The sequence below is a fragment of the Camellia sinensis genome, chromosome 6 (assembly GCF_055761805.1).
Source record: "Camellia sinensis isolate YWXY chromosome 6, ASM5576180v1, whole genome shotgun sequence".
NCBI lineage: Eukaryota > Viridiplantae > Streptophyta > Magnoliopsida > Ericales > Theaceae > Camellia > Camellia sinensis.
The window spans coordinates 204,782,651-204,809,739 of record NC_138966.1 but is presented as its reverse complement, the minus strand read 5'-3'; the positions used below and the strand labels follow the sequence as shown (position 1 = coordinate 204,809,739).

Below are 27,089 nucleotides of genomic sequence, written 5' to 3'. Positions count from 1 at the left end.
AAATGTTATATTTTTTCCATTATATTCTTATTATTAGGCCATGTATTCATTTAATCCCTTGCTATTGGTTGGGCACATAGCCAACATGGAATTCCAGGAACATGGGATAATTACTCATCAACCATTTTTTTCCCCTACTCAAACTTAATTCTATATGCAAAAACCAACGACTTCTTTCTCATAAAATAGTTCAACACTTAGGAATTAAATTATATACCGTACAAATAATATATTTACAAGGTGCTTAGGGAAGTTTTAAATATCCCCTCACCGCAATAAGTTCCAAAATTAGCTTTAATTAGGCATGAACATGACTAACTTACTACAAGGCTGTCCCCAAGCTCTTTTCTATATGATTGAATGAAACCACTGCTATCAGCCATTTGAAGCTTCTCATTTAACAGTGTCTTGTATTGATCATCTCTATCCTGTAAGTTACGCATCAGTTCAACCTACAGAGAAAAGTTGACATAAAATAAGAGTTAAAGATAAATCCAAACTAGAGAAGTGGTATGCACTTAAAGCTTATCAGTATGGCAATGATACAGAAATTTCTCCATGTGACGATGTCTGTGCTACCATGCTAGGCCAAGACTCCTAATGGATGGTTGTATAGTGTACAAAAAACCAAATAGCTAATCTCACACATTCTTCCAATAAAGAAAAAGGGTAGAAAACAGTAATTTAAATTCAATAAGGAGAAGAAAACAATAATAATACTAATTGATTCATAGTGGACAACGTGAAGGTGAGACATAAAACATTAATTCAAGATACACATTCTGACTCAATCACTAGTTCAATATGACTCCGACATCTGATGCCTAATGTGGGTACTTGTATCAAGCTCAATACGTGGCAAGCCCTACAGGTGCCACATCACCAAAACCCCACCTACGTGGCAGACCAATAAGGCACCTCGTCTGGCATGTCATATGTTTGATACATGGCGAGCCCTATAGGCGCCATGTGCCAAGGCAACCAAAACTATATGCTTAGCCTAAGCGGGAGCATATATACAAGCCCAAATATATCTAGATATGAAGAGCCCTGCAACAGACAGCACCATGGCCCCGCAAGGCCCATGGTCCTTCATACCTAGCTCCAAGGCCAAACAACAATACAATCAGCCCCCGGCTCACTTGTACTTGGATTGATAAACAATGGCTCTCCTAAACATTGAGATAGGCCTGCGGCCCATTCTCCTACTTGATCACTTGGAAGCGAGCCCTTGGCTCTCCTAAACACTAAGGTGGCCCCTAGCCCATTTATCTACTTGGATGCCTGGGTTGGGAGTAGGACCCAGGCACTACTGCTCGGGATCATCAGAGGATACTGGACTGGCAGCTGAGGTCATGGGATCGTCGAGATAGTTGTCTTCTTGCTAAGACAACTCTATCTCGACCAGGCTTGGAGAAGAGGCAACAATGACCTTATGTTCATGTCATCCGATGCATATACGAAACGTTACTTTCTGCCTGCCATGAAACGTTGCTCTCCGCCTGCCGGCAAGCCACAGACGGCAGAAGGGCTTATATCACTTCTGGCAGAGTTGAGGAGAACGAGCCACCTGTCCGACAGTTTGCTTGGGCTCCAATACTCCTGCGGCCTATATAACGTATCGTATATACAGCGAGACACAACGAGAACAATACAACCAGGTCTCATGCTAAAACACTCTCTCATACTTTACATTAGTGTTCAAAGGCCTATCACTGCCAACCTCTCCTTCTCCAAGCTTGCCTTGACCTCCTCCTCTCTACCTCCGGTGGTCCCAAGCCATTGAAGTGCCCGCCATCTTCCCGGACTACCTCTAACCACACCTCTCACCCACATTATACTCTACTGGGGAAGAGTGGTGCTCGCTTCGCATGGCACCCAAAAAGAACACTGGAACTGGAGTAGCGACATCCCAAGGTGGCGGTAGGGAGACCCTGGCGGAGACCTCGGAACACAACTCCGGTGGCTCTCCGGAAGAACAATCCTCCCAACCGGTGATAACAGATCAGCTACGTGTACTGACTGAGAGCGTCACCTCCCTTCAACAGAACCAACAACTCTTAATGGACGCCCTGCTAACCTTACAAAGGGCACCTACGCTCCCATCATCATCTAACCCTCCTACATCATCTCAAAATGGCTTTCTGCCATTACCCCAAAATGGCTCAGAAGCCAACCTCGCCACACAAAACGACTCGCGAACCCAAGCGGGAGGACAAACAGCCCCCCCGCTCCCTCCATTAGCTCCCAGCCAGACACCCCCACCACAAGTTGGGTCCATTAGTGGAGCTCCCATCGCAGTGGCTTCAACTGGCTCTCCAGCTCTTCCGGCAAATCAGAACCCTTCCCAGCCATTAACATTGGAGGTCGTAAAAGAGCACATACATAGCCTACTTCAGACAAACAAAGGTCACATCCCTGCCTCCCCAGAATTGGATCTCCGTCCTCCTTACCCTATTCACATCGCAAGTCTTCCATATCCCGTGGGATATACAGTACCCAAGTTTGTTCGCTTCGACGGACGAAAAGGTAACGCCAGGGAGCATGTTTCACGCTTTCTTGACGCCCTTGGAGCTCACCGAGAAGACCGAAACCTCCGCATGAGAGAATTCTCCAAATCCCTCACAGATCGAGCATTCTCGTGGTATGCTAACCTCGCTGCTGGCTCTATTTCTTCATGGGAAGACTTGGTAAAAAAGTTTTACATCAAGTTCTTCTATGTTGAAGAGAGCTTAACCACCCTTCATCTTATGAGGGAAACACGACGACTTGGGGAGGACATCCTCGTTTACGTTCGCCGTTTCAGGGAAAAAACAGTAGACATTCAAGACCCAATGGAAGAACACCAACTGGTATCATTGTGCATTGAAGGAATGATCACGACTTATAAACTCCAGCTGGTCAACCACCACTTCCCTAACTTTTCCGCTTTATGTGCTGCGGCCCGAAACATAATTGAAACAATAAGATCAGGGGCACAAATGACAGCACCGTAACCCCACTCATGGCGACCAACAGCACCTCAACCTTCCTCATGGAGGCCTAACCGACGCAACCACGCTGTGTATACAGCCAAGGGCTCCTCTTGGGGAAGAGAAGACCCGTAGGCAAAAAAGAGAATGTTTGATCAAATTCCCCCACCATTACCTATCTCAGTGAATGAGGCACAGGCACTCCTCAACGCTTGGGTAGAAGATGGAAAAGTTCACCTTCCCGAGCCAAGGCAACTTGTTAACAAAAAGGATCAAGCGCGGGCAGACTATTGCATATACCATCGTTCCGTTAAACATCCTACTACGGAATGTTGGGCACTCAGATCCTTAGTTCGAAAGATGATGTCTGAAGACGCTTTGGAGTTACCTCGCCAAACAGAAGATGTCTTGAAAGATCCTCTCCCGCGCCATAAGGATAATGGCAAGACGGTCATGATGCTTTCGCATTATGACGAGATGGAAGAGCCAATGGTGTGCGAGCTCTCTGAACTCCCAGCTCCCACTTGTCTAGACTTTGAGACTAGACGTGTGATAGCACTTAAGAAATCGACAAAGTTCAAGTGGTTCTTCGACCAATTCGGCCTGTCTGAAGCAACACGCTTTGAAGCCACCAAGGCCTTTTTAAGACTTGTAGAGCAGAATGGTGAAACGTGCATGAGTGTAAGCGGATCAGTAAGGAAAGTATTTCGGGATAACTCCTTGGCAATAACCTTTACCGAGGCCGACAAACAAGTACCATTTCCACATAACTGTCCCCTCTACGTCCCAGTATTCATCAATGGGATGGAGTTTCAAAGAGGATTCATGGATGGAGGAGCTTCACTCAATGTGATGCCTTATTCTACTTTCCAGGTGGCCGGGATCCCACAAAAGCACTTAGTCAGACAACCCATCTCCATCACCGGTTTTGGAAGCCAAAAAATTAAAACCGTAGGTCATGTCCAGTTAGACTTAGCAGTGGGACCGATTCGCTCTACTACTAAGTTTCATGTTATAGAAGCATAAACGACCTATCAGGCTCTCCTAGGGAGAACTTGGCTTCACAGATATGCTGCGATTCCGTCCACCTACCATCAATGTGTAAAAGCAATCTACAACAATGAAGTAGTAGCCGTAGCTGGCTCTCAAAAGCCTTTTCGAGTAGATGAAGCTCACATGGCAGATGCAGTATTTTACAATCATGTCGATGAAGACGAACCTCCCCTGCCACTTCGAGGAACTCCTGTACCTGACTGGGATGACCTCTCTGAAGAAGGTTCATCACCACCTCGTAGAAAGACGTTCACCAAATCAGAGCCCTCAAGAAAGCTCCCTAAAGTCACCAAGTTTCAAACAAAAGATGGCAGAGTAGTATATCGTTTATGACGGTGCGAGGGGTTGGCAAATGTTACCAATGCCGACCCCCAGTTAGACGATGTAGCAATTGTCCACCGTGAATTAAGTGGAGAAGATCACTGTTGCTACACCTTGCCTGCGCTGGCCCAACGCTCGCCAATGGCAAAGAATAAAAAAAGTAGAGACAAGAAGAGCAGAAGGAGAAGAAAAGTTGTGGCTTTTCCAGCAACAGATAAACACTCTGACAAATCCTATTGTCCTGCGGTAACTCATTTGGATGGAGCCGAAGGCTCAAAAGCTAAACCCCTCAAGGCAGCCACTTCATCTCTTAACCAAGTCCCCGCCAAGCAAGATGGATTGCAAGAAGTCTGACCGGCTCCGGAGTGTTTACAGGACGGCCCTAGGCCCCAAAAGCAAGAACTGGAAGAAATCAACATAGCCTCTGAAGGAGAACCCAGGCATCCTATCTTCATTTGCAAAGATCTTCCAACAGAACAAAGGGGGCCTCTCATCAAGTTGATAAGGAAATATTCGAACGTTTTCGCATGGACATATGAAGAAATGCCAGGATTAGACAAAGATGTTACCATGCACCGGTTGAACGTCATCCCCCTGGCTCGACCAGTCAAGCAAGGAGTAAGATTTTATAAGCCCGAGGTGGAGCTCAACATCAAGGACGAAGTGGTGAAGCTGCTTGGAGCAGGGTTTATCAAACCCACCAACATCCCACCTGGCTTTCTAGTATCATCCCAGTTATCAAAAAGAATGGTCAAATTCGAGTGTGCGTCGATTTTAGAGATCTAAACAAATCTTGCCCCAAAGATGAGTTCCCACTCCCAAACATAGATACCTTGATTGATTCAGCGGCGGGGCACCATATGTTCTCATTCATGGATGACTTCAGCGGCTACAACCAGATCAAGATGGCTCTAGAGGATGCCCCAAAGACAGCATTTCGCACTCCTATAGGTAACTTTTTCTATACTGTAATGCCTTTTGGGTTGAAAAATGCGGGAGCAACATACCAGAGAGCTATGACAGCCATTTTTCACGATATGTTGCACAAGTCCTTGGAATGTTACATTGATGATTTGGTAGTGAAATCCAAAGAGGAGACTAGTCACCTCAAAGACCTCCAAAGAGTTTTTCAACGTTGTAAGAAATACAGACTCAGAATGAACCCGCTTAAATGTGCATTCGGAGTCACTGCCAGCAAGTTCCTTGGCTGCATCATTCATCGCCATGGGATAGACCCCGACCCAGCAAAGGTCGCCGTCATCAAAAATATGCCACGACCAACCAGTCTAGACGAGTTGAGAACCTTCCTTGGTCGGGCATCTTACTTGAGACGGTTTATCCCAGCTATGGCCGAAATAACACAACCCTTCAATTCATTACTGAAGAAGGATGTCAGGTTCATTTGGAATGAGGAACACCAACAAGCATTCGAAGGAGTGAAATCAGCTTTAACATCCCCTCTCTCCATGACTCCTCCTCAGCCGGCGAGACCCTTAATCCTCTACATCACTTCCACGCCGAAATTAGTCGGCGCTCTGCTCGCCCAGGAAATTGACCGACTTGAACGGCCCGTGTACTACATAAGCAGAGTCATCCAAGGGGCTGAGGTCCGATATTCCCCCATTGAACGACACTGCCTCGCCCTAGTGTTCGCAGCCAAAAAGCTCCGCCATTACCTTCTTTCTTATCCCATCCATCTCATGACCAGGAGTGATCCTATCCACTTTCTCCTCACTAGACCAGCGCTCTCCGGCAGGCCAGCTCGCTGGCTCCTATCATTAGCAGAATACGACATCACTTGCAAAGCTCCCAAGGCCATCAAGAGTCAAGCACTTGCCGACCTCTTAGCTCACTTCCCTAGTGGAGAACATGAACCGCCTTCGGACGAATTGCCAGGTGATGAGCTCCAAGCAGCTGAAGTAAACACCGAAGGAGAATGGAGTTTGAGTTTCGATGGATCGTCCACCTCTAAAGGGGGAGGAGCTGGAATAGTCCTTATTTCCCCAAATCAAACTGAAGTCAATTTGTCATATAAACTAGATTTTAAATGCTCTAATAACGAGGCTGAATACGAAGCCCTGATATTAGGGCTTATGGCAGCACTCCACCTGGGAGTAAGTCTCCTATGCATCAAAAGAGACTCTAATTTGGTGGTCAAGCAGACCAATGGAGACTATGCTATCAAAGAGCCCCCTTTAGCCTCATACAGAACCATTGTCCAAAGGTTGATAGACAAATTTGACACGGTAAGGATAGAACACGCTCCTCGCTCCAACAATCGACACCCAGACGCCCTTGCTACCTTGGCTTCTAAAGTAGAGTTCGCGAAAGAATCAACTAAGATAGAAGTTCTGAAGCGCTCCATGTCGTGCTCGGTAACAACTATTTTTCCTAAAAAAGAACCCGCCGACTGGAGAGCCCCAATCATCAATGAGCTTCGCGCCCCCTCAGGTAAACTACCTTTGTGCGAAATCAAACACTTCACGATTTACCAAGGAGTCCTTTACTACAGAGGGGCCTGCGGGTCTGCTAGCACGATGCATCGACTTTACCGAAGCCAAGTCTAAGTTAGAAGGGATTCACAATCGTTCTTGCGGAACAGGAGACGTGAGCCTCTACAGGAGGCTACAACGACAGGGATATTATTGGCCTACTATGGCCAAAGAAACAAACGACCTTCAGGGAAAGTGCACCAAATGCCAGGAATTCCCTCCAAAAGCTGAATGTAATTTCGCAGAAATCACCTCCGACTGGCGTCAGGTGTATATAGATTACCTCACAGAAGCGTCATTGCCGCCAGATCGCTCTGCAGCAGCAATAATCAAGAAGCGAGCTTCGAAATTCTTTTTGCACGAAGGGCAACTTTTTAGGCGTGGCTTTGACGGGAAGCCTTTACGCTGCTTATTGAGAGCAGAAATCCATAAAGTTTTAGAACTTGCTCATGGGTCAGAGCACCAAGGCGAAGCCAAGCTATTCCAACATCTTTTGCATATAGGTTATTATTGGCCCACCATGGAAGCGGACGCCAAAATATATGCCAAACGCTGCAAACCTTGTCAAGTCCATGGTAACCTTATTCACGCACCAGCCACTGATCTTCATAGTTCGAGCTCACCATGGCCTTTCCACACATGGGCTATGGATCTTATTGGCCCCATCTCTCCACCGTCAAAGGGACACATATGGATCGTAGCGGCCACAGAGACTTACACTAAGTGGGTAGAAGCCATCCCCCTGAAGAAGGCAACAGGAGCCGCTGTCTCCAATTTCATTCGAGAATTCATTATATGTCGTTTTGGCATTCCTAGAGTAATCCTGTCGGATAATGGGACCCCTTTTGTTAACCACCAAGTGGGAAAACTCTTAGTCTCTTACGATATCACACACCATAAATCAACGCCTTACTATCCCCAGGGGAATGGACAAGTTGAAGCAACCAACAAAACACTCCTTAGAATCCTTTCAAGGACTCTCAAGGATTATCAAAGGGACTGGGCACATGTGCTTCCAATGGCGCTCTGGGCATACAGAACATCCAAAAGAAGACCAACTCAAATGACCCCATTTTCGTTGGTATATGGCACGGAAGCCGTCCTTCCAGTGGAAATTGCCATACCATCAACTCGCATGGCCCTCCGAAGCGGAACTAGCCCGTACTCCAGGCCGTCAGAGCTGGAAGTCCTTGATGAAAGAAGGGACAAGGCCCAGACTAATCTTTTACCAGAGCCGTATAGCTAAAACTTATGATACTCTGGTACATCCAAGACAGTTCCAAAAAGGTGATTTAGTGTTGCGGGCTGTACCTCACGTCATGAGGGGAACATCAACTCACAAGTTCACACCCAAGTGACAGGATCCTTTTGTAGTAAGGGAAGTCAATGAAAATGGCTATTACAGAATTTCTGAGCCTGATTCTCAAACCCTCTTAAGCCCCATCAATGCGAAATGGTTGAAGGCTTACTATCCTTAGAAATTACCCATTACTATATAATGTACTACACCAAGATGTATTGTGCCCATTTGGGCTTCTTCAATGAATATCGTCCTTTTTCACACTCATTCTAACTATAATCACAACTAATAAAAGATGACACTTTAACTCGAAAGTCAGCTCCATTAAAGTAGTTGAAGATTTTCAATTACAAAAAAAAAAGAAAAAGAAAGGGAGGCCCAAAACTCCAACATACAAAAAAGTTTTAGGCTATAAAGCTATCATATGCTATAAAGTTATCATATGCTACAAAACTATGATCCAACTAAATCAAGACTCTAGAAGCTTGATCTTCTTCTTCTTCACCCACCAATCTTGCTTCAAGAATCGCTTTCTTTTCTCTCAAGCAAGAAGACGCCAATTCTGCTTCATTCAAAGCTTTCTGTGCTCGTTCAAAAGATAGCTTACGTTCCTCCTCCACTCGTACAGCAACAACCAAAGCCTTGTCTACCTCGCCTAGCTCAGCCTCAATCATCCTCCTCCTGACCTTGGATTCAAGAAGGGATAACCAATCATCCAACCAACCCACCTCCAATCTGTTAATCCGGCCATCTCGAAATTCGTCCAAAACAGCACGTTGGGCCAACACCTCATCAAAAGAAGCTGTCTCTGGGGATAACTTGTAAAGCTCCTTAAGGAATTCTCCAAAACCATCCAAAAAATAAGTCCGGAGATAAGAGCTACCCAAGTGCATGAAAGTGGTCGGTTTATAATGAAGAACAAAGAGCAGTCGAGGAAGTAACTCTGCTTTGACCTCGGCAAACAACACAACTGGATCCAGTAGCTTTTCCTTCCAATCAATCCCTTTAAGAACCACACTGCCACGGGGAAGATGAATAGGAGAAAAATCTCCATCAGTAGCATGAATGAGGGAATAATCTCCATCAATAGCTGGCAGTGATGGTCTTTGAAGGCTACCCCCGATATCACTAGCACCTTTCTGAATGAAGCCAAACAACTCGCGTACGAGCACACCACCCAAGTTTGCACCAACTGAAACAATAGGCGAGTTGATTCCAACTTCGGAGCCCGAAGGAATGGTGGGCACATTACTCTCTAGGCCCGCAGAGGTCGTAGAAGCATGTAAAGAAATGGGCGCAGAAGAGCCTATACCGCATGACAAGCTCACGGATGTACTGGCACCTCCAACTCGTGAGCTAAGCACATCGCTATGTGAAAAATTACAACCACCTTCAAACAAGCGAGCAATAGGGACACCACCTCCAATCTTGGCTCGCAAAGGAACCAATGCATCCCTAGAACTTGATGTATCCAACAAAGAAGGCCTAGCACTAACCATATCACATCCAACATCGTCTTCAACATCATCTCTTGCCCCCCATAACCTCAAGACTCTGATTCAAACCCTCTTTATCATCCTTTGAATTTTCTACATCATCCTCAGCACCTATGGGCAAGACTTTATGCCGCGCCAATTTTATCTGACACGCGCCAGCCGACCCCTGCAAACAACACAGGTATTTTAATACAAACGTATTGGAAACACCACAAACTCACAAATAATTCCAAAATACAAGATATGAGTTTACCTGTGACGAATCAATGGTGTCAGTCGAGCAACCCCTCACTTGGCGGGCAATCCTGGTTTTAGTAGGTGGACCTATACCTCTAATCTGTGGAGGTACTCTCCCAGGCACTGGAACAAGAACGGAGTAAGGGGGTGGCCTTTTACGCTTGGCACTAGATGGTCGGTCAGGAGAAACTATCTGGGTTTGTTCCAAAGCAATAGTCACCTTAGATAAACGAGCCAATGGGCTGAGTTCCCCCCTATCTGTAGCTGACAAGCCCCGCTCTCCGCGAGCCATACATAACTCAGGGTCATCAAACGGAATGAGCTCAACATGGACAGGATCAAGATCACTACTCAAAAAAGCCCGAAATAATGCAAGATTGCATCTCCAATACTTCCTCCAACTAGGGGTGGTTCCGCCAATTCTACCCTTACTTGCTAGCACAACTCGCCCCCGACGCCTTAATTCTTCTGAAAGAAAAGAGTATACATATAATTGCATACAGTCGGCGGCCGAAGACGCAGGAGAAGGAAGATGTTGAGGAACCCCTTGGTCCAAACCAAACTGTCGAGCAACCCTCAAAGGATTATAGGCCACCACACTGTATGTGCCATCCAGAAAATAAGGTAAATACCCAGAAACGGTGCTAAGAACCATCGCTGAATCCGCATGCCCCAAATAAGACACACCCGACTCGAGAACAAGCTCGCAATCATCTAGACGATAGGCAATGGTAGAAGATACTCCACAAACTGGCATAACATAAGGACGAGCAACAAACTTGTCCTCAAAATCAAAAATGCTGGCCAAACTCCCCTGTACACATCCCTCAGCCCACCTAGCAGAACGCGGCTCACTTTTTTCAATGGAAAACACCTTTGCATAGGGGCCAAGCTAGGAAATCTCTCATACAAAAACAACTGCAGAAAGGTAGTAGGGAGGAAGCTGGTAACATCGTATCGTCCTTTGGAACGATCAACACACTCCTGATACATATCTAACCTCCTATACAGCCCCCCCAGAAATAAAGGAGCCAACGGAATCGGACGGCCGGAAGCAAGAATGGCAGCAAGAGGAAAGAGCTCATGGCAAATACCATCTTGGGGTCTACCCATCAAGACATACCGCGACAACCAATATGTAATGAAAGCAGCTAAATGCTCAATACTCCCCCACTTGTCCCCTTCCATCCCTGGACCTATGAATCCATCCTCCGCATTTCCTTGCAGCTGATGGCTAAGATCTCGAAACTAGTACCGAAGCCATCCCCCGAAAGTGTTTTTTGGGCGTTTTCGTGATCGAGATGTTACTAACACTTTATTTTGATAACGACTTAATAACTTCCCTGCCGGTGCCACGGCCTCCTCCAATCTCCCAACAATAGCCATCTGGCTAAGGGACAAACTTCCTATGCTAGGGTTCGCCGATCCAAGATGCTCTAACCCCGTCAAAACAACTACATCCTCTAGAGTAGGGGTCGTCTCGCCCCATTGTGCAATAAAAGTATGAGAACTTGAACTCTAACGTGACAATGCGAACTCCAACCAAGATGGCTCCCGTCTAATTCGCATACACTGAGAAATAGCAGTAGCAATCTTAGCTCCAGCAAGCACCTCACAATATGAGGGATGACGAAAGATAGCTGCGCTCCAGACATCAAAGTCATCTTTAGGCCCCGTATAATCCTCAAAAGCTGGAAAAGAGTACGGATAAGTGCCCCTCTCCACATGAAAACGTACAATAGACTGTGGAGGAACAAAAGCTTCAACCCCTTTCTCTGGCTCAACCCCACCAAGAAGGAAATCAGTCGAATCAGTCGAGTCCCTGCCATTGTCATCAAATAAATCCACCCTCGCCCAAAACAAATCCATGGCACCAAAGAAAGGTGCCCTACACCAATATTCCGCTGGAGGGACGATTGGAGGATCCGCGTCCTTCTTGGCCTTAAAAAGATTTTTCCTGGATTTACCCTCTTTTGACTGGGAAATGCCAGAAGAACCTGCTAGTGATTGTTGCGCGCTGCGACAGGACACAACACTTCCCCCTTTTACTTTAGCCATATCACAAAAGCTCGCCTTTCCTACATCAACACAAGATTTACAAATCAGAAATGTCGTTCACTTTTGAGTTGCATTTTATCATCAACAAAAAAAAAAAAAAAAAAAAAAAAGAGAGAGAAAAGTCATCTTTCCCTCACTACGGCACTATTTTGAGTTAGGCATTTTCCTCGCAATTCACCTCTCCCTCGCCTTCCCGGTATGTTTCTATCCCTCGCCTACATTTATGTTTCTATCCCTCGCCTACATTTATGTTTTCATCCCTCGCAAATTTTTATTTATTTTTTAACTATTTCCACCAAAGTTAAAAAAAAAAAAAAAAAAAAAAAAAAAAAAAAAAAACGCTGCACCCCCCCTACCGCTCACACTTATCCTCATTTCCCTCACACAACATAATCCATCCCTCGCCTAGCCCCTTCCCCTCGCATAACCCTTCCCATGAAAAAAAAAAAAAAAAAAAAAAAAAAAGAATCTTTTTCCTCGCTAAGAATAAGGCACTATTTTGAGATAGCCCATTTCCTTCGCATAACAAAACCCATATTTTGGGATAGCCCCTTTCCCTTCATTATTTTATTTTCATTAAAACAAAAAAAACACATATTTTGAGATACCCCTTTCCCTCGCATCACAAAACTCACATTTTGAGATACCTTTCTCCCTTGCTAAGGCTAAACTCCTATTTTAAGGTAGCCCCTTTCCCTCGCACAACAAAACCCATATTTTGGATAGCCCCTTCCCCTCGCACAACCCTTCCCATCCAAAAAAAAAAAAAATCATATTTTGAGATAGCCTCTTCCCCTCTCATAACAAAACCCATATTTTGGATAGCCTCTCTCCCTCGCATAACAAAACCTAAAAAAAACCATATTTTGAGATAGCCTCTTCCCCTCGCATAACAAAACCCAACAAAACCCATATTTTGAATAGCCTCTCTCCCTCGCATAACAAAACCTAACAAAACCCATATTTTGGATAGCCTCTCTCTCTCGCATAACAAAACCCAACAAAACCCATATTTTGGATAGCCCCTTCCTCTCGCACAACCCTTCCCATCGAAAAAAATAAAAAAATAAATAAAAATAAAATTTGAGTTAAGTCTCTTCCCCTCGCTAAGCCTCTATCTCTCACATGCCTCTATCCCTCGCATAAATTTTCTAACTATTTCCACCAAAAAAAAAAAAATCTCTTTCCCTCGCTGAGGCTAAACCTCTATTCTGAGATAGCCTATTTCCTTTGCATAACAAAACCCATATTTTGGGATAGCCCCTTTCCCTCGCAACACCCACCATCCCTCCTATTAATCTTTACTTCCCCTCGCCACTCCCCTCGCACCAATCCTCCCTCGCTTCATCTTTCTTTATTTCACAAAATTCTTTTGTTTGTAAATAAATAAATAAATAAATACATCAAAAAAAAAAAAAAAACTCTTGAGCCTCCCTCGCCTCTATTACCTCATGACCGTAAAATAAAATAAATAAGCCCCTTCATTATTTTATTTATTTATACTTCTCCAAATCCTTTTGGGGCTTCCCTCGGTTCAACTTTTCTGTTTACGACCTATCAATAATATTAAAAAAAATAATAATAATAATAAAACCTCATAGCTCTCAATACAATACTAAAATTTTACCAAATAGCTCTCCGATATTTATTCTAACAGTTTATTTTTATTCAGCATACACTTCTCAATTATTCGTTATTAATTACTTTCCAACATTTTCACTTTTTACCTAATTAACAATTTTATTATAGACCTCTCCACTTCTCCATAATACAACCCTCTTTTATTGATCTGCCTCTTGCTCCAAAAAAAAAAAAAAAAAAAAAAAAAACAAAACAAAAAACAGAAAATATATATATATATACATATTAAATAAATAAATAAATAAATAATTATTTTCGGGCTCACCTTTATTTTTCAACAGCCTTCTATTTTCCACAAAATAACACTATGGCCAAGTTTGGCAACTCTTAAAAAATTCAAAAAGTCAAAAAGTCACTATCCTATTTAAATCACATTATCTTATTTAAGTCACATCACCTCTCTAACACATCACTTCAAACTCAACCCAAACTCAACTCATATTTCATAAAAAGACAAAAAGTACACTTATTTAATCTTCCCAAACTTGGCTTATATATATATATATGAATCTATACATGAAAACATAATTCAAATCAACTGTGCACAGACCCATACCTTTACAACCTTAGGAAGCCCCAATCGCGATGAGCTCTGCGAGCGTCTGCCGTTCTTCTTTCTTTCCCTTCCCGCAGCTCTCTTTTTTTTTTTTTTTTTTTTTTCCCTTCCTGGTCGTTGCTCCTCTCAGAATCCACCCATAGCAATAACCCTTAGAAACCCAACTTTACCGAATCAAACAGATCGACACCAAACCCTTGCTGCTGATGGCTCACGCACAGGTCCTTCGATCAAGACCCAAACAGAACCCAGCCCTAGCAGCCAAACCAGAATCAGAACTCAACTTCCAACAGCCCAACCGATCGCCTCACAGCACCCTTGCGGCTCACGTAACGGTGACTTCCGCGACTCGCAGCACTTTTCTTCCCTCCTTTCTCCCTCCGCCCGACTCGCCTCTTTCCCCCTTCGCGACTTCGAAGTTCGATTCACCACCTTGAACCCAATAATATAAACATCTAGCCTCTCTCCTATACCCAGCAACCGACCCTCCAACGTCGCAATCTGCTTCAATCCGAGACAGTGTGAGAGTCGCCTCACCATTGCGCACCACTCCACACCCTTGCGACCCACCAATGACGACCTCCGACAGCCTTCATCCTGCTATCTTCCCTTTACAGTTTGAACACAACGCGGACAGCCAACCAAGCTTACAAAGAGGGACAGAAAATATAGCAACCCAACACTCCACTTGGATTAAGAGCCCTAGCAGCCAAACCAAAATCAGAACTCAACTTCCGACAGCCCAACCGATCGCCTCACAGCACCCCTGCAGCTCACGTAACGGTGACTTCCGCGACTCGCAGCACTTTTCTTCCCTTCTTTCTCCCTCTGCCCGACTCGCCTCTTTCCCCCTTCGCGACTTCGAAGTTCGATTCACCACCTTGAACCCAATAATATAAACATCTAGCCTCTCTCCTATACCCAGCAACTAACCCTCCAGCGTCGCAATCTGCTTCAATCCGAGACAGTGTGAGAGTCGCCTCACCACTGCGCACCACTCCACACCCTTGCGACCCACCAATGACGACCTCCGACAGCCTTCGTCCTGCTATCTTCCCTTTACAGCTTGAACACAACACGGATAGCCAACCAAGCTTACAAAGAGGGACAGAAAATATAGCAACCCAACACTCCACTTGGATTGAGAGACTGTGGAACACTTAGACCCAAACCCAAACAGGATGGTACAACAAAACCCTAGACTCGCCAAATAACGTTTTTTTTTTTTTATTTTATCTTTTTTTTTATGGTCCATAAAATCTAAGAAACCTAACTCTGTGTAACCATGTCCACGAGACACACCCTTCTGTACAATGTGTAAAAGGGAGCAAACAGAGATCCTGATTCAAAAACAAAATATATATATATATATATAGAGTCTTTTATCTCTACAAAACAGCGAGCTCACTATTCCAATGATTCGAACAAGTTCAAGTTATACCCGGAATATACACAATCTTTTATGTGGCAATAATGCAACATTCAAGCAGGACGAGAAGTTCCAAAAAAAAAAAAAAAAAGATTAAATAAATTTATGTACACACTTCCCAAGGGAAATCCTTAAACCAATCAAAAATTCTCTTTGCCTGTTACAAATATTAAAAGCAGACTGCAACAACCTTAGACTCTTCAAAAAAAAAAATCGCTCAAGTTATCGCACGCTACCTAGCAGCTCCAAATCAGCTACTATTAGTAGTCTGCTCTAAACCTATAAGTCCAATTGATGAGTTGTCTTCTCCATAGATCGCTCTTTCCCAACAAAAAGCTGCAAAAATCAATGAATTCACCCCCTCTTCCCCGTCTTTATAAGAGAGCACAAATGCAGGACAACAACACACAAAAACGCAGGCAAATTCATATCTAATTGCTAACACTCTCCCTTCAACCCATCCTCTCTAAATGGCTTCCGGCAGCCAGAGGCATCGAGATAACACCGTTTGGCGGCCGGTGAACAAGGTTCCAAACCCAAGAGGTCCAAGCTATAGAGCTTCAAGCTCCAACTCTAAAGTTTCGAGCTCCACTCCTACTCACTGCCGCCCTGTGTGTGAGTTTTTTCGAAAAATGCTCTCCATGCCTCCATGGCAATTCCAAGATCAACTATTCGAATCCCCTTGGATCCAACACCCAATATCTGCTCATACAGTAGTAGAGGTGCCGGAAGAATTCCGGGGTAAAATAAGAGGATGGTACAAGGCACTAACCATTCCAGAACTTTACACAATACCACTGTCCCATACTTGGTGTTTGATAAACCAAGAAATCAACCTCACTCTCCAGGGATCCACCTGCTAGGCAAATCAGGTGTTAGTCCCGCATTTCGAGAGGATCCGTATCAACATCCTCTCACAAAGACCGACAGAGAGAGATTTAGACCACCACATCTCCATCATGTCAGCGCCATTGGTAAACCCAAATGAAGATTTGGGACTTGGATGGAACATAGAGAGTCTTGCAGATCTCAACATAGGAGAAGAGAGCGTTTCCCGTAGTGCCCAGCCAAACATCCCGCTCAACATTCCACTTAACATCCTCTTCTTCAACACCGAGGGTGTCGCTCGCCCCAACTTCCTCCAACACTACATGCACCTACACTCCAGCAGACGCTTCCACCTCGTCATCATCACAAACACAAAAAAAGAAGGAAGCGAGGCCCAGTTCATGAGCCAAATCATGGGCTTTCCTAACACCAAGACCATTGCCCCCCCTCCTAGCGGTATGGAAAGGGTGAGAGGCGGAATCTGGTGCCTATGGAATGAAGCCGAAATCTCCTGTGAAGTAGTGGAAATTCCCCGGAATCAAGCCATCGCCCAACAAGCCCACATCTTTATCCGGCCGGCTCGCCCCGGATGAAATTTAAAATGTAAACTCTCCATGAGCAATCCAAATGCCCCCACTATATCAAAAGCTTAATTTTAGACGGCTCTATCTGAATACTTGTCTGCATGAGTTAATATTATTTGAAAAAAAAAAAAAAAAACTTTTTAACATAGTCATGTACAAATACTCTCATCAGCTATAAGAGCATCTGTACAACGGGGCATTATTGTGGGTACTTGTATCAAGCTCAATACGTGGCAAGCCCTACAGGTGCCATATCACCAAAACCCCACCTACGTGGCAGACCAATAAGGCACCACGTCTGGCATGTTGTATGTTTCATACATGGCGAGCCCTATAGGCGCCATGTGCCAAGGCAACCAAAACTATATGCTTAGCCTAAGCGGGAGCATATATACAAGCCCAAATATATCTAGATATGAAGAGCCCTGCAACAGACAGCACCATGGCCCCGCAGAACCCATGGTCCTTCATACCTAGCTCCAAGGCCAAACAACAATACAATCAACCCCCGGCTCACTTGTACTTGGATTGATAAACAATGGCTCTCCTAAACATTGAGATAGGCCTGCGGCCCATTCTCCTACTTGATCACTTGGAAGCGAGCCCTTGGCTCTCCTAAACACTAAGGTGGCCCCTAGCCCATTTATCTACTTGGATGCCTGGGTTGGGAGCAGGACCCAGGCACTACTGCTCGGGATCATCAGAGGATACTGGACTGGCGGCTGAGGTCATGAGATCGTCGAGATAGTTGTCTTCTTGCTAAGACAACTCTATCTCGACCAGGCTTGGAGAAAAGGCAACAATGACCTTACGTTCATGTCATCCGATGCATATACGAAACGTTACTTTCTGCCTGCCATGAAACGTTGCTCTCCGCCTGCCGGCAAGCCACAGACGGCAGAAGGCTTATATCACTTCTGGCAAAGTTGAGGAGAACGAGCCACCTGTTCGACAGTTTGCTTGGGCTCCAATACTCCTGCGGCCTATATAACGTATCGTATATGCAGCGAGACACAACGAGAACAATACAACCAGGTCTCATGCTAAAACACTCTCTCATACTTTACATTAGTGTTCAAAGGCCTATCACTGCCAACCTCTCCCTCTCCAAGCTTGCCTTGACCTCCTCCTCTCCACCTCCGGTGGTCCCAAGCCATTGAAGTGCCCGCCATCTTCCCGGACTACCTCTAACCACACCTCTCACCCACACCTAACATGCAAGACAAGCAATGTCCCAATCAATTTGATCAAGAAATACCATTCAAATCGAAAACTTAAACCATAGTTTCTTACCAAGTTCATGCCTTCTATAATTGAAGTACATGCTCAATGACAGAGTACAACATGAAAAATGAACAAGATTATCCATGAAAATGATGAAATGTTCAGCCTAAGTGGTAATTACAGTTTTGGGCTTTAAAAATAATTAAAAAAAATGCTGATCAGCATTATAAAAAGGAGGGGGGGCGGGGGGACGGATTCTCCTTATGATCTAGCCCATGTGCAGATTAGCTCCCTATCATTTTGAAATAAGCACATAATCCCATTGTGATTTGTGGACTGAAGTGTACTTGTTAGACATTCTGTCCAAGGTAACAAGTGTAAAACACGTGCCAGAACAGAAAGGGGTTATGTGCTCATTTCCAAATGTCAAGGGCGTAAATCACATCTTGAGTGAAGCACAACGGTTAAAGTGAATTTTGCCTCACAGAAAAATGGACAATAATGTCTGTAGTTTGCACAATTAGGTTACTTATGTACAAAAGCATTTTAGTCTTTTTTCTTGAGCCGTTAATGGCTCTGACGGCGCACTTTAGTCCACAAATCACACGGGGTTTATGTGCAATTGGGCCAAACCACAAGGAGTAAAGTGAAATTTGCCTAAAAAAATACACACTCATGCAAGTTCCCTTTGTCTAGCTATCACATAAAACTCAAGGACAGTATAGTGCAAGTCCACCACATGGACCACATCTATTGCATAACCTCAGGATCAGCATAGACTCATAATATTGTGGTTCTAGCAAGGCTTACAGACATACTTCATTATTGAATATATTAATACAAGCCATGAGGTTTCTGGGTCAAAGAATTTGGAAATTCAATATGCTGGAAATTTGTGTTAATGCATATAATAAGATAGTGGCATATGATAGTGGTGTTGGTGGTAGATAGTGGCATGTATAGAATATGATAGTGGTGTTGGTGGTAGATAGTGGCATGTATATAATATGATAGTGGTAGATAGTGGTAATATATAATATGTAAGTGGCATATAATGGGTTATAATGATGTTTGTAATATCTCCTATATAAGGAGTGTCATTTGGTCTTATAAAATAAGAAGTTTTGAATATAACAGAAATATATTCCTTCTTCCTCATATTTTCGGAGTTCTTCTTCCTCATATTTTCTAAGTTGGTATCAGAGCTACAAAAAACACAGCAGCCCTAAAACCGTCATAGCCATGTCGGAAGTCACGTCCGAAACCACTTCAACCCCTGCCGCTGCCATTCCGGTGAAAACGTCCAACTCTCACTCTGTCCAAATCACCACCATCCGCCTAAATGGTGATAATTTTCTCCGCTGGTCACAATCTGTCCGGATGTATATCCGTGGGCAAGGAAAGATCGGTTACATCACTGGTGACAAGAAGGCTCCTGCTGTTAATGATCCGCTGTTCGACAGTTGGGACGCTGAAAACTCCATGGTTATGACATGGTTGGTCAATTCCATGGAGGAGGATATAAGCTCTAATTACATGTGCTATCCTACTGCACAAGAATTGTGGGATAATGTTAGTCAGATGTATTCTGACCTAGGAAATCAATCTCAAGTTTTCGAATTAACTTTGAAGTTGGGAGAGATTCGTCAAGGAGATGATTCCGTCACCAAATATTTCAATTCGTTGAAAAGGTTGTGGCAGGATCTTGACATCTTCAACACATACGAATGGAAATCAGTTGGCGACTGCAACCACCACAAGAAAACTGTGGAAGACAGCCGCATTTACAAGTTTCTTGCCGGCCTCAACATTGAGTTCGATGAAGTGCGAGGAAGAATTATTGGCAGACCTCCTCTCCCATCCATTGGCGAAGTATTTGCCGAAGTCAGAAGGGAAGAGAGCCGAAGGAGCGTCATGCTTAAGAAAAAAGGTACTGGTGAATCAATTGAAATTTCTGCTTTAATTAGCGATGCTGCGGCCAACAAGGCTGCAAATTACCAGCACAGGTTTGATGATAAGCCACGGGTCTGGTGTGATTTTTGCAACAAGCCTCGCCATACACGCGAAACGTGTTGGAAGATCCATGGCAAACCTGTCAACTGGAAAAGTAGCAAACAAGGAGAGAAGAATCGTGGCTTTCCTACCGCTAATGAAGCCGATTCAGGTCCCTTCAACAAAGAGCAGATTGATCAACTCTTAAAGCTGATAAAATCCAACTCCTCATCCGGTACTCCTAGTGTTTTGTTGGCACAAACAGGTAGAAATCCTAAAGCCTTCTCTTGCCTAAACTTCTCTCCGTGGATCATAGATTTCGGTGCCTCCGATCACATGACTAGTTTTTCCCATTTATTTAGTACCTATTTCCCTTGTTCTGGTCATGACAAAATCAGAATAGCCGATGGCAGTTTTTCACCTATTGCAGGAAAAGGATTTATTAAACTAACTGAGAAAATTAATCTCAATGCTGTTCTTCACGTCCCCAACTTAGCCTGTAACCTTTTGTCTGTCAGTAAACTATCTAAGGATTCTAATTGTCGTGTTACATTTTTTGAATCCCATTGTGAATTTCAGGACCAGAACTCGGGGATGATGATTGGGCGTGCTAGGATGCTTGAAGGTCTTTACTACTTTGATGAAGTACCTGTTAGTAATAAAAAAGCTCAGAGCTTTAATAGTACTAGTTCAATCTCTGTTCGAGAAAAAATAATGCTATGGCACTATAGGCTAGGACATCCTAGTTTTCTTTATCTGAAACATTTATTTCCAGAATTATTTAAAGGGATTGATTGTTCTTCTTTTCATTGTGAAAGTTGCATTTTTGCAAAATTTCATTGCTCCACTTATTTGCCAAAACCTTACCAGGCTTCCAAACCTTTTTATTTGATTCATAGTGATGTTTGGGGCCCTTCTAAAATCACTACTCTTTCTGGTAAAAGATGGTTTGTTACATTTATTGATGACCATACCCGCTTATGTTGGATTTATTTGATGAATAAAAAATCTGACGTGAAAAATTTATTCACAAATTTTTACAATATGATTGAAAACCAATTTCAAACCAAAATTGGTATTTTACATTCTGATAATGGAACAGAATATTTCAATGAGCAGTTGGGTGAGTTTTTGGAAAAAAAGGGGATTTTTCATCAATCTACATGTCGGGATGCCCCTCAACAAAATGGCATTGCAGAACGAAAAAATAAACATCTACTTGAAGTAGCACGTGCTATAATGTTTTACATGCATGTTCCTAAATATTTATGGGGTGAAGCAATTTTAACAGCCTCTTATTTGATAAACAGGATGCCTACAAAGGTGTTAACATACAAAACACCTTTCGATTGTCTCAAAACTTTTTTTCCTGACACGAGGTTGTTTTCTGATTTACCCGCCAAAGTTTTTGGATGTACTGCCTATGTTCATGTTCCTAGTCAATTTCGTTCAAAACTTGACCCCCGTGCTATAAAATGTGTTTTTTTGGGTTATTCCTCAAACAAAAAGGGGTATAAGTGTTTCGATCCTCAAACCAAGAAATTTCATGTGAGTATGGATGTGTCATTTGTGGAAACAAAATCCTATTTCCCCAACACTTCTCTTCAGGGGGAGACAAGTGGAGTAGAAGACCGTTTTTGGGATATTTCTATCCCGCTCCCCAATGTCATTTATCCTACACAAAAACCACATCTGTCTGATAATGATCACTTAGGAGAACCAAGTTCTATGGTGCCTAGTCAAGAAGATTCTTGTTTAGGGAGAGAAGTACTACAAAATGATCTAAATCCTGAGCTTCAGGTTTATACTAGGAAGCGATTTCATCTGAGGAATAATGACCCGAATGTCCATCCTAATGACCCGAATGTCCACCCGAGTTCTGGCATCGAAATTTTAGGTAATCCTATTCCTTCTATTTCCGACCTTGATGTTCCTATAGCAATAAGGAAAGGTGTCCGAAATTGCATTAAACATCCTATTGCAAATTACCTCTCCTATCAAAGACTGTCTAAAAACCATAGAGCTTTCACATCTAGGATTTCACACTTGTTTGTTCCAAGGAATATACAGGAAGCATTGGATGATCCGAATTGGAAATTAGCAGTCATGGAGGAGATGAATGCTTTAAGGAGAAGTGGTACTTGGGAGATAGTTGATCTACCCAAAGACAAGAAAACAGTTGGGTGTAAATGGGTGTTTACAATAAAATGTAACGCAGATGGAAGCGTTGAGAGATACAAGGCGAGACTGGTGGCTAAAGGCTTCACTCAAACTTATGGGATCGACTATCAGGAGACGTTTGCTCCTGTTGCTAAAATAAATTCCATCAGAGTACTGTTATCTCTTGCAGTAAATTCAGATTGGCCTCTACATCAACTTGACATTAAAAATGCATTTCTCAATGGTGATCTTGAAGAGGAGGTGTTCATGAGCCTACCGCCGGGATTTGAGCAGAGACTTGGAAGCGACAGAGTATGCAGATTGAACAAGTCATTATACGGACTCAAACAATCACCAAGAGCGTGGTTTGAACGCTTTGGGAAGGCAGTTATCAGTTGTGGCTTCTCGCAGAGTCAAGCAGATCACACAATATTTTATAAACATTCAAAAAACAGTAAAATTGCAATTTTGATTGTTTATGTTGATGACATCATTTTAACTGGTAATGATGAAGCAGAGTTAGCAGCCCTCAAAGAGAAACTCGCAAAAGAATTTCACATTAAGGATCTGGGAGCCCTCAAGTATTTCCTCGGAATGGAATTTGCAAGATCCAAGGAAGGTATATTCGTTAATCAGAGAAAATATGTTCTTAATCTCCTTGGAGAAACAGGTATGCTTGGTTGTAAGATGGTGGAGACTCCGATCGAGCCTAACTTGAAGTTACAAGCTGCTAAGGCTGAAGAAGTCAAAGAGAGGGAACAATATCAGCGACTTGTCGGGAAATTGATTTACTTGTCTCATACGCGGCCTGATATTGCCTTTGCAGTCAGCATGGTAAGTCAGTTCATGCACTCACCAGGGGCTGAGCACTTTGAGGCCGTTTATAAGATCTTAAGATATTTGAAAGGAACTCCAGGGAGAGGCTTACTGTTCAAGAAACATGGACATCTTCAAGTTGAAGTATACACAGATGCAGACTGGGCAGGAAGTGTTACAGACAGGAGATCAACATCCGGATACTGCTCCTTTGTAGGTGGGAACCTAGTTACATGGCGGAGTAAAAAACAGAATGTGGTAGCTAGAAGTAGTGCAGAAGCAGAGTTCAGAGCTGTTGCCCATGGAATCTGTGAAGTAATGTGGATTAAAAGAATTCTTGAAGAATTAAAGCTTTCTCACCCGACACCTATGAAGGTCTATTGTGACAACAAAGCAGCTATATCTATAGCTCATAATCCAGTTCTACATGATCGCACAAAACATATAGAAGTGGATAAACATTTCATCAAGGAGAAAATCAATGCTGGCATAATCTGTATGACCTACCTTCCAACAGGTGAACAATTAGCTGATGTGCTTACGAAGGGACTACACAAGAAGCAATTTGATAAGCTGACTAGCAAGCTGGCTATGGAAGATATCTTCAAACCAGCTTGAGGGGGAGTGCTGGAAATTTGTGTTAATGCATATAATAAGATAGTGGCATATGATAGTGGTGTTGGTGGTAGATAGTGGCATGTATAGAATATGATAGTGGTGTTGGTGGTAGATAGTGGCATGTATATAATATGATAGTGGTAGATAGTGGTAATATATAATATGTAAGTGGCATATAATGGGTTATAATGATGTTTGTAATATCTCCTATATAAGGAGTGTCATTTGGTCTTGTAAAAAAAGAAGTTTTGAATATAACAGAAATATATTCATTCTTCCTCATATTTTCGGAGTTCTTCTTCCTCATATTTTCTAAGTCAATATTATCAAGTTAAATATTAAACTACTGAATCATGATGACAAGGAATCTGGCTATACCATTTCTGATTTTTAGTTTTGTAATTAGTTTCATCATAATAAGCATTCACATTTATTTACCTGCTTTTGAAACATATCAAATTCATCTGAGCTCAAAGAACCATCACTGTTTGAATCAAGAAGCAGCATCATCTCCCGGGCATCTTCGCCTTGAGCACCAAGCTCTTCCATCACTTCCATAAGTTCTTCGATGCTGATCTTACCATCTCCATTCTTGTCAAGAAGACGGAATACTCGATCTCTGTGATCAGTCTCAATACCTTTATGAATTGAGGAAGGAAGATCTCTAAGACGCACGGCTGCAAGTTCAGCTGCAGCCATCATAATTGCCTTGAGCCGCTTTGCCTGAGCATCAACAGATAACCCATGTCTTAGTCAAGTTGTCTACTACAAAATGCAATATCAAACCATTTGCCTAACAAAGGAAAGAATTGAGGCATGGAAACAATAGACTATAGAAATTTGTAAATATAGAAAGATTAAACTTAGCTCATGAGTGGCATGGAAACAACAGATTATAGAAGTTTGTGCTTTTAAACTAAGGTGTTGCGCTGTCTACATTTTTTCTTAAAATTAATACAAATATCTGAATTTTGATAATATTGATTGACAAATAGTTGATCAAAGGTAATAATAAATGCTTGACAAAATAATATTTGAAATCCAGTTTCAGTCACGGTGGAGGGCCTTACCTCTTCTGGATCAGTAAGGCCACCCTTGTACAATGAATGAGATGCCATTCCACCAGCAGCCAACATATCCATCTCTATTGTCCGTATTTGTATTTCCATTGGTGGTCTAGTCCTGCCATTGTCACCGACATCAACTGCCACGTGCAAACTCTTGTACCCATTTGCTTTGGGCTGGGCAATATAGTCTTTTGACCTATTAGGCATCTCTTTCCATAGAGATCGAATAATTTCACGTGCCCTGTAGCATGCTTTCTCGCCTACTTGAGACATATTTTCCCCAGAAGTTGGCTTTAGTATTACTCTCAATCCTAATATATCATTCACTTCTTCAGGCTTGCGGCCATCTTTCAACAGTTTCTTCATAGTGCTATAACGACTTTTGTAGCGACCTTTGACTGAGATATCATCTACCATGTCTGCCAAGAAGAAGTCAGATTTTAAGGATTGAAGCAGACGGTCCTTGTATATATCTATTAGGGGTTTGCTTCCGGTTTCATGGCTTCGTAACCATGTATCAACATAAAGGTATGAATAAGGGAACAAGTATTGGAAAGAGAGGTCTTCCAGCTGAGTTGACAAAAAGTTGGTCCCAACAGCATGAGCTAGGGGAGCATGTATCTTGATAACCTCAAGTGAAAACAGTTGCTGTTTATACCTTGGGAGGTAATCAAGATGTCTCATGGTGTCGAGCTTGAGAGCAAGGTCTAGAATGACAGCCCTGACATCGTAGTAAGTCAAGCAGAACTTCCTTAAAGCGGTAGCACTACGGTCATCCAAGACATCAACTTTTGACGGAATGTTGTTAACGCGGAAACTTTCATGTAATAGATGAGCGGTACCAGTACCTATCCGATTTCTCACTTCATGTATGGATATACCACCTGCTTCCACAACTTCTCTCAGTATACCAGCTGAAATAACTTCTGCGTCCATCTGAAGTCAATATTATTATTACAACAATATTAATGACTGATTAGACAGCTATGAACATTAAGCAGCAATAACATCCTATTCCGAGCTTTTTTGGGAATACAATTATTACAATTGAACGCTAGGAGTACTAACCTTGTTAGCTGTTTTATATAGGTACAACAGCAATTGCAATTAATTTTTACTTTTTTGCAATTTCCCCTGCTTATATATATATGGATAGATATATATTAGGAGTTTTGGTTGGGGTTGGGGTTGGGGTTGGGGTTGGGGTTGGGGGAAAAACAAGAAATTTGAAAATGCAAAATTAGGGGAAATTGAGAAACGTGATCATCTGATGGCATTTCGTACAAATTAGATCTGTAGTTTTAGTGATAAATCACAGAAAGAAAGTAAGAAGAAGGTGAAAATGTTGTTGTTGTTGTTGTTGTTATTTAGGGCTTTGATTAATTAATTGGGGGGATGATACAATACAAATACAATACAAGTTACAAGTAAGTGACCTGAAGATCAGCGAGGAGGAGAGCGACAGATAAAGCCCTGGAGAGAGGAGAGCGGGCATGGGGAAGGAGAGGGAGTGTTTGGAGGATGGGGATTGATAGCTTGAGAGACTTGAAGAGTACGTGAGAAGAGCTCGTCGAGAGTGCCTTTGTGTTCATTCTCTCCGTCAGCTCATTGAATGCCCCAACCAGCTCCACCACCATCTTCCCTCCCGGCTGTTCCAGCCTCGAAGCCGCTCCCGCACACATTCTGACGCCACCGCCTCCACCCGCAATCCTCCGCCGCCGCCGCCGCCGCATATATCTTAGATTTGTACGGAAAAACAAGATTGACGATGACGGGGCTGGAGATGGAGCTCTAATGATTTTGGGAAATGATGATGATGATGATGATGATGATGATGAGTGAATAGTGTGGTAGCAGTAGTTGTGTAGTAGATAGAGCTCCATGTCCTAATTTCAGATATACAACCAACGTCCGTCGATAAAAATCTACTCTCTTATCGATTCTTATCGTTCGACAGCGTCTTTTTAAGGAAAATTAGATTATTTTGGGAGTAACATCTGTCTCTACTTAAATAATTATAATTTATTTATTTTTTATTATATATTTTAATCTCTTGACGTAATATATTTTAGTTGTTTATTTTTTTTCTTAATTATATTATTATTTATATTATGAGATTATTAAATAATTATCTCACTCTCTGAGTGACGTGAACGGACGCCACGTCTACTTTTTCCTTTTGTCCGGAGAAATTAGAAAGGGTGCATATTTTCTCCCGTCCGCAAACGACGTTGTTGGGTCTGAA

At 43.0% G+C, this 27,089-nt stretch overlaps 1 protein-coding gene across 3 annotated transcripts; it reads right to left on the bottom strand.

Moving 5' to 3' along the window:
• Positions 1–153: 153 nt before the first annotated feature.
• CRSH (Ca2+-activated RelA/spot-like protein) lies at positions 154–26,849 on the bottom strand. 3 transcript variants are annotated; one of them, XR_014333825.1, is made up of 5 exons: positions 26,281–26,824; positions 24,848–25,780; positions 24,216–24,500; positions 9,888–11,949; positions 8,441–9,800 (listed from the first exon to the last, which is right to left on the bottom strand). XR_014333825.1 is itself a non-coding variant. In XM_028253255.2 (4 exons), exons 1-4 carry the CDS (start codon positions 26,725–26,727, stop codon positions 315–317), a joined length of 1,803 nt encoding a protein of 600 aa, XP_028109056.1. In that variant the 5' UTR covers positions 26,728–26,849; the 3' UTR covers positions 154–314. The 3 variants fall into 3 exon arrangements, 2 of the variants coding, with proteins under 2 accessions (XP_028109056.1, XP_028109192.1); XM_028253255.2 differs by lacking the exons at positions 8,441–9,800; positions 9,888–11,949 and adding an exon at positions 154–452 and having other exon boundaries at positions 26,281–26,849; XM_028253391.2 differs by lacking the exons at positions 8,441–9,800; positions 9,888–11,949; positions 24,216–24,500 and adding an exon at positions 154–452 and having other exon boundaries at positions 26,281–26,820.
• Between the last annotated feature and the right edge of the window lie 240 nt (positions 26,850–27,089).

Bases quoted from the DNA above. Each gene is read 5' to 3' on its own strand.
- CRSH (XM_028253255.2), bottom strand. From the start codon at position 26,727: ATGGAGCTCTATCTACTACACAACTACTGCTACCACACTATTCACTCA. The intron at 24,501-24,847 runs GTAAGGCCCTCC...GTTGATGCTCAG, and splicing joins GCCTTACTGATCCAGAAGAG to GCAAAGCGGCTCAAGGCAAT. The intron at 453-24,215 runs GTAAATAAATGT...TTTTCTCTGTAG, and splicing joins TTGATATGTTTCAAAAGCAG to GTTGAACTGATGCGTAACTT.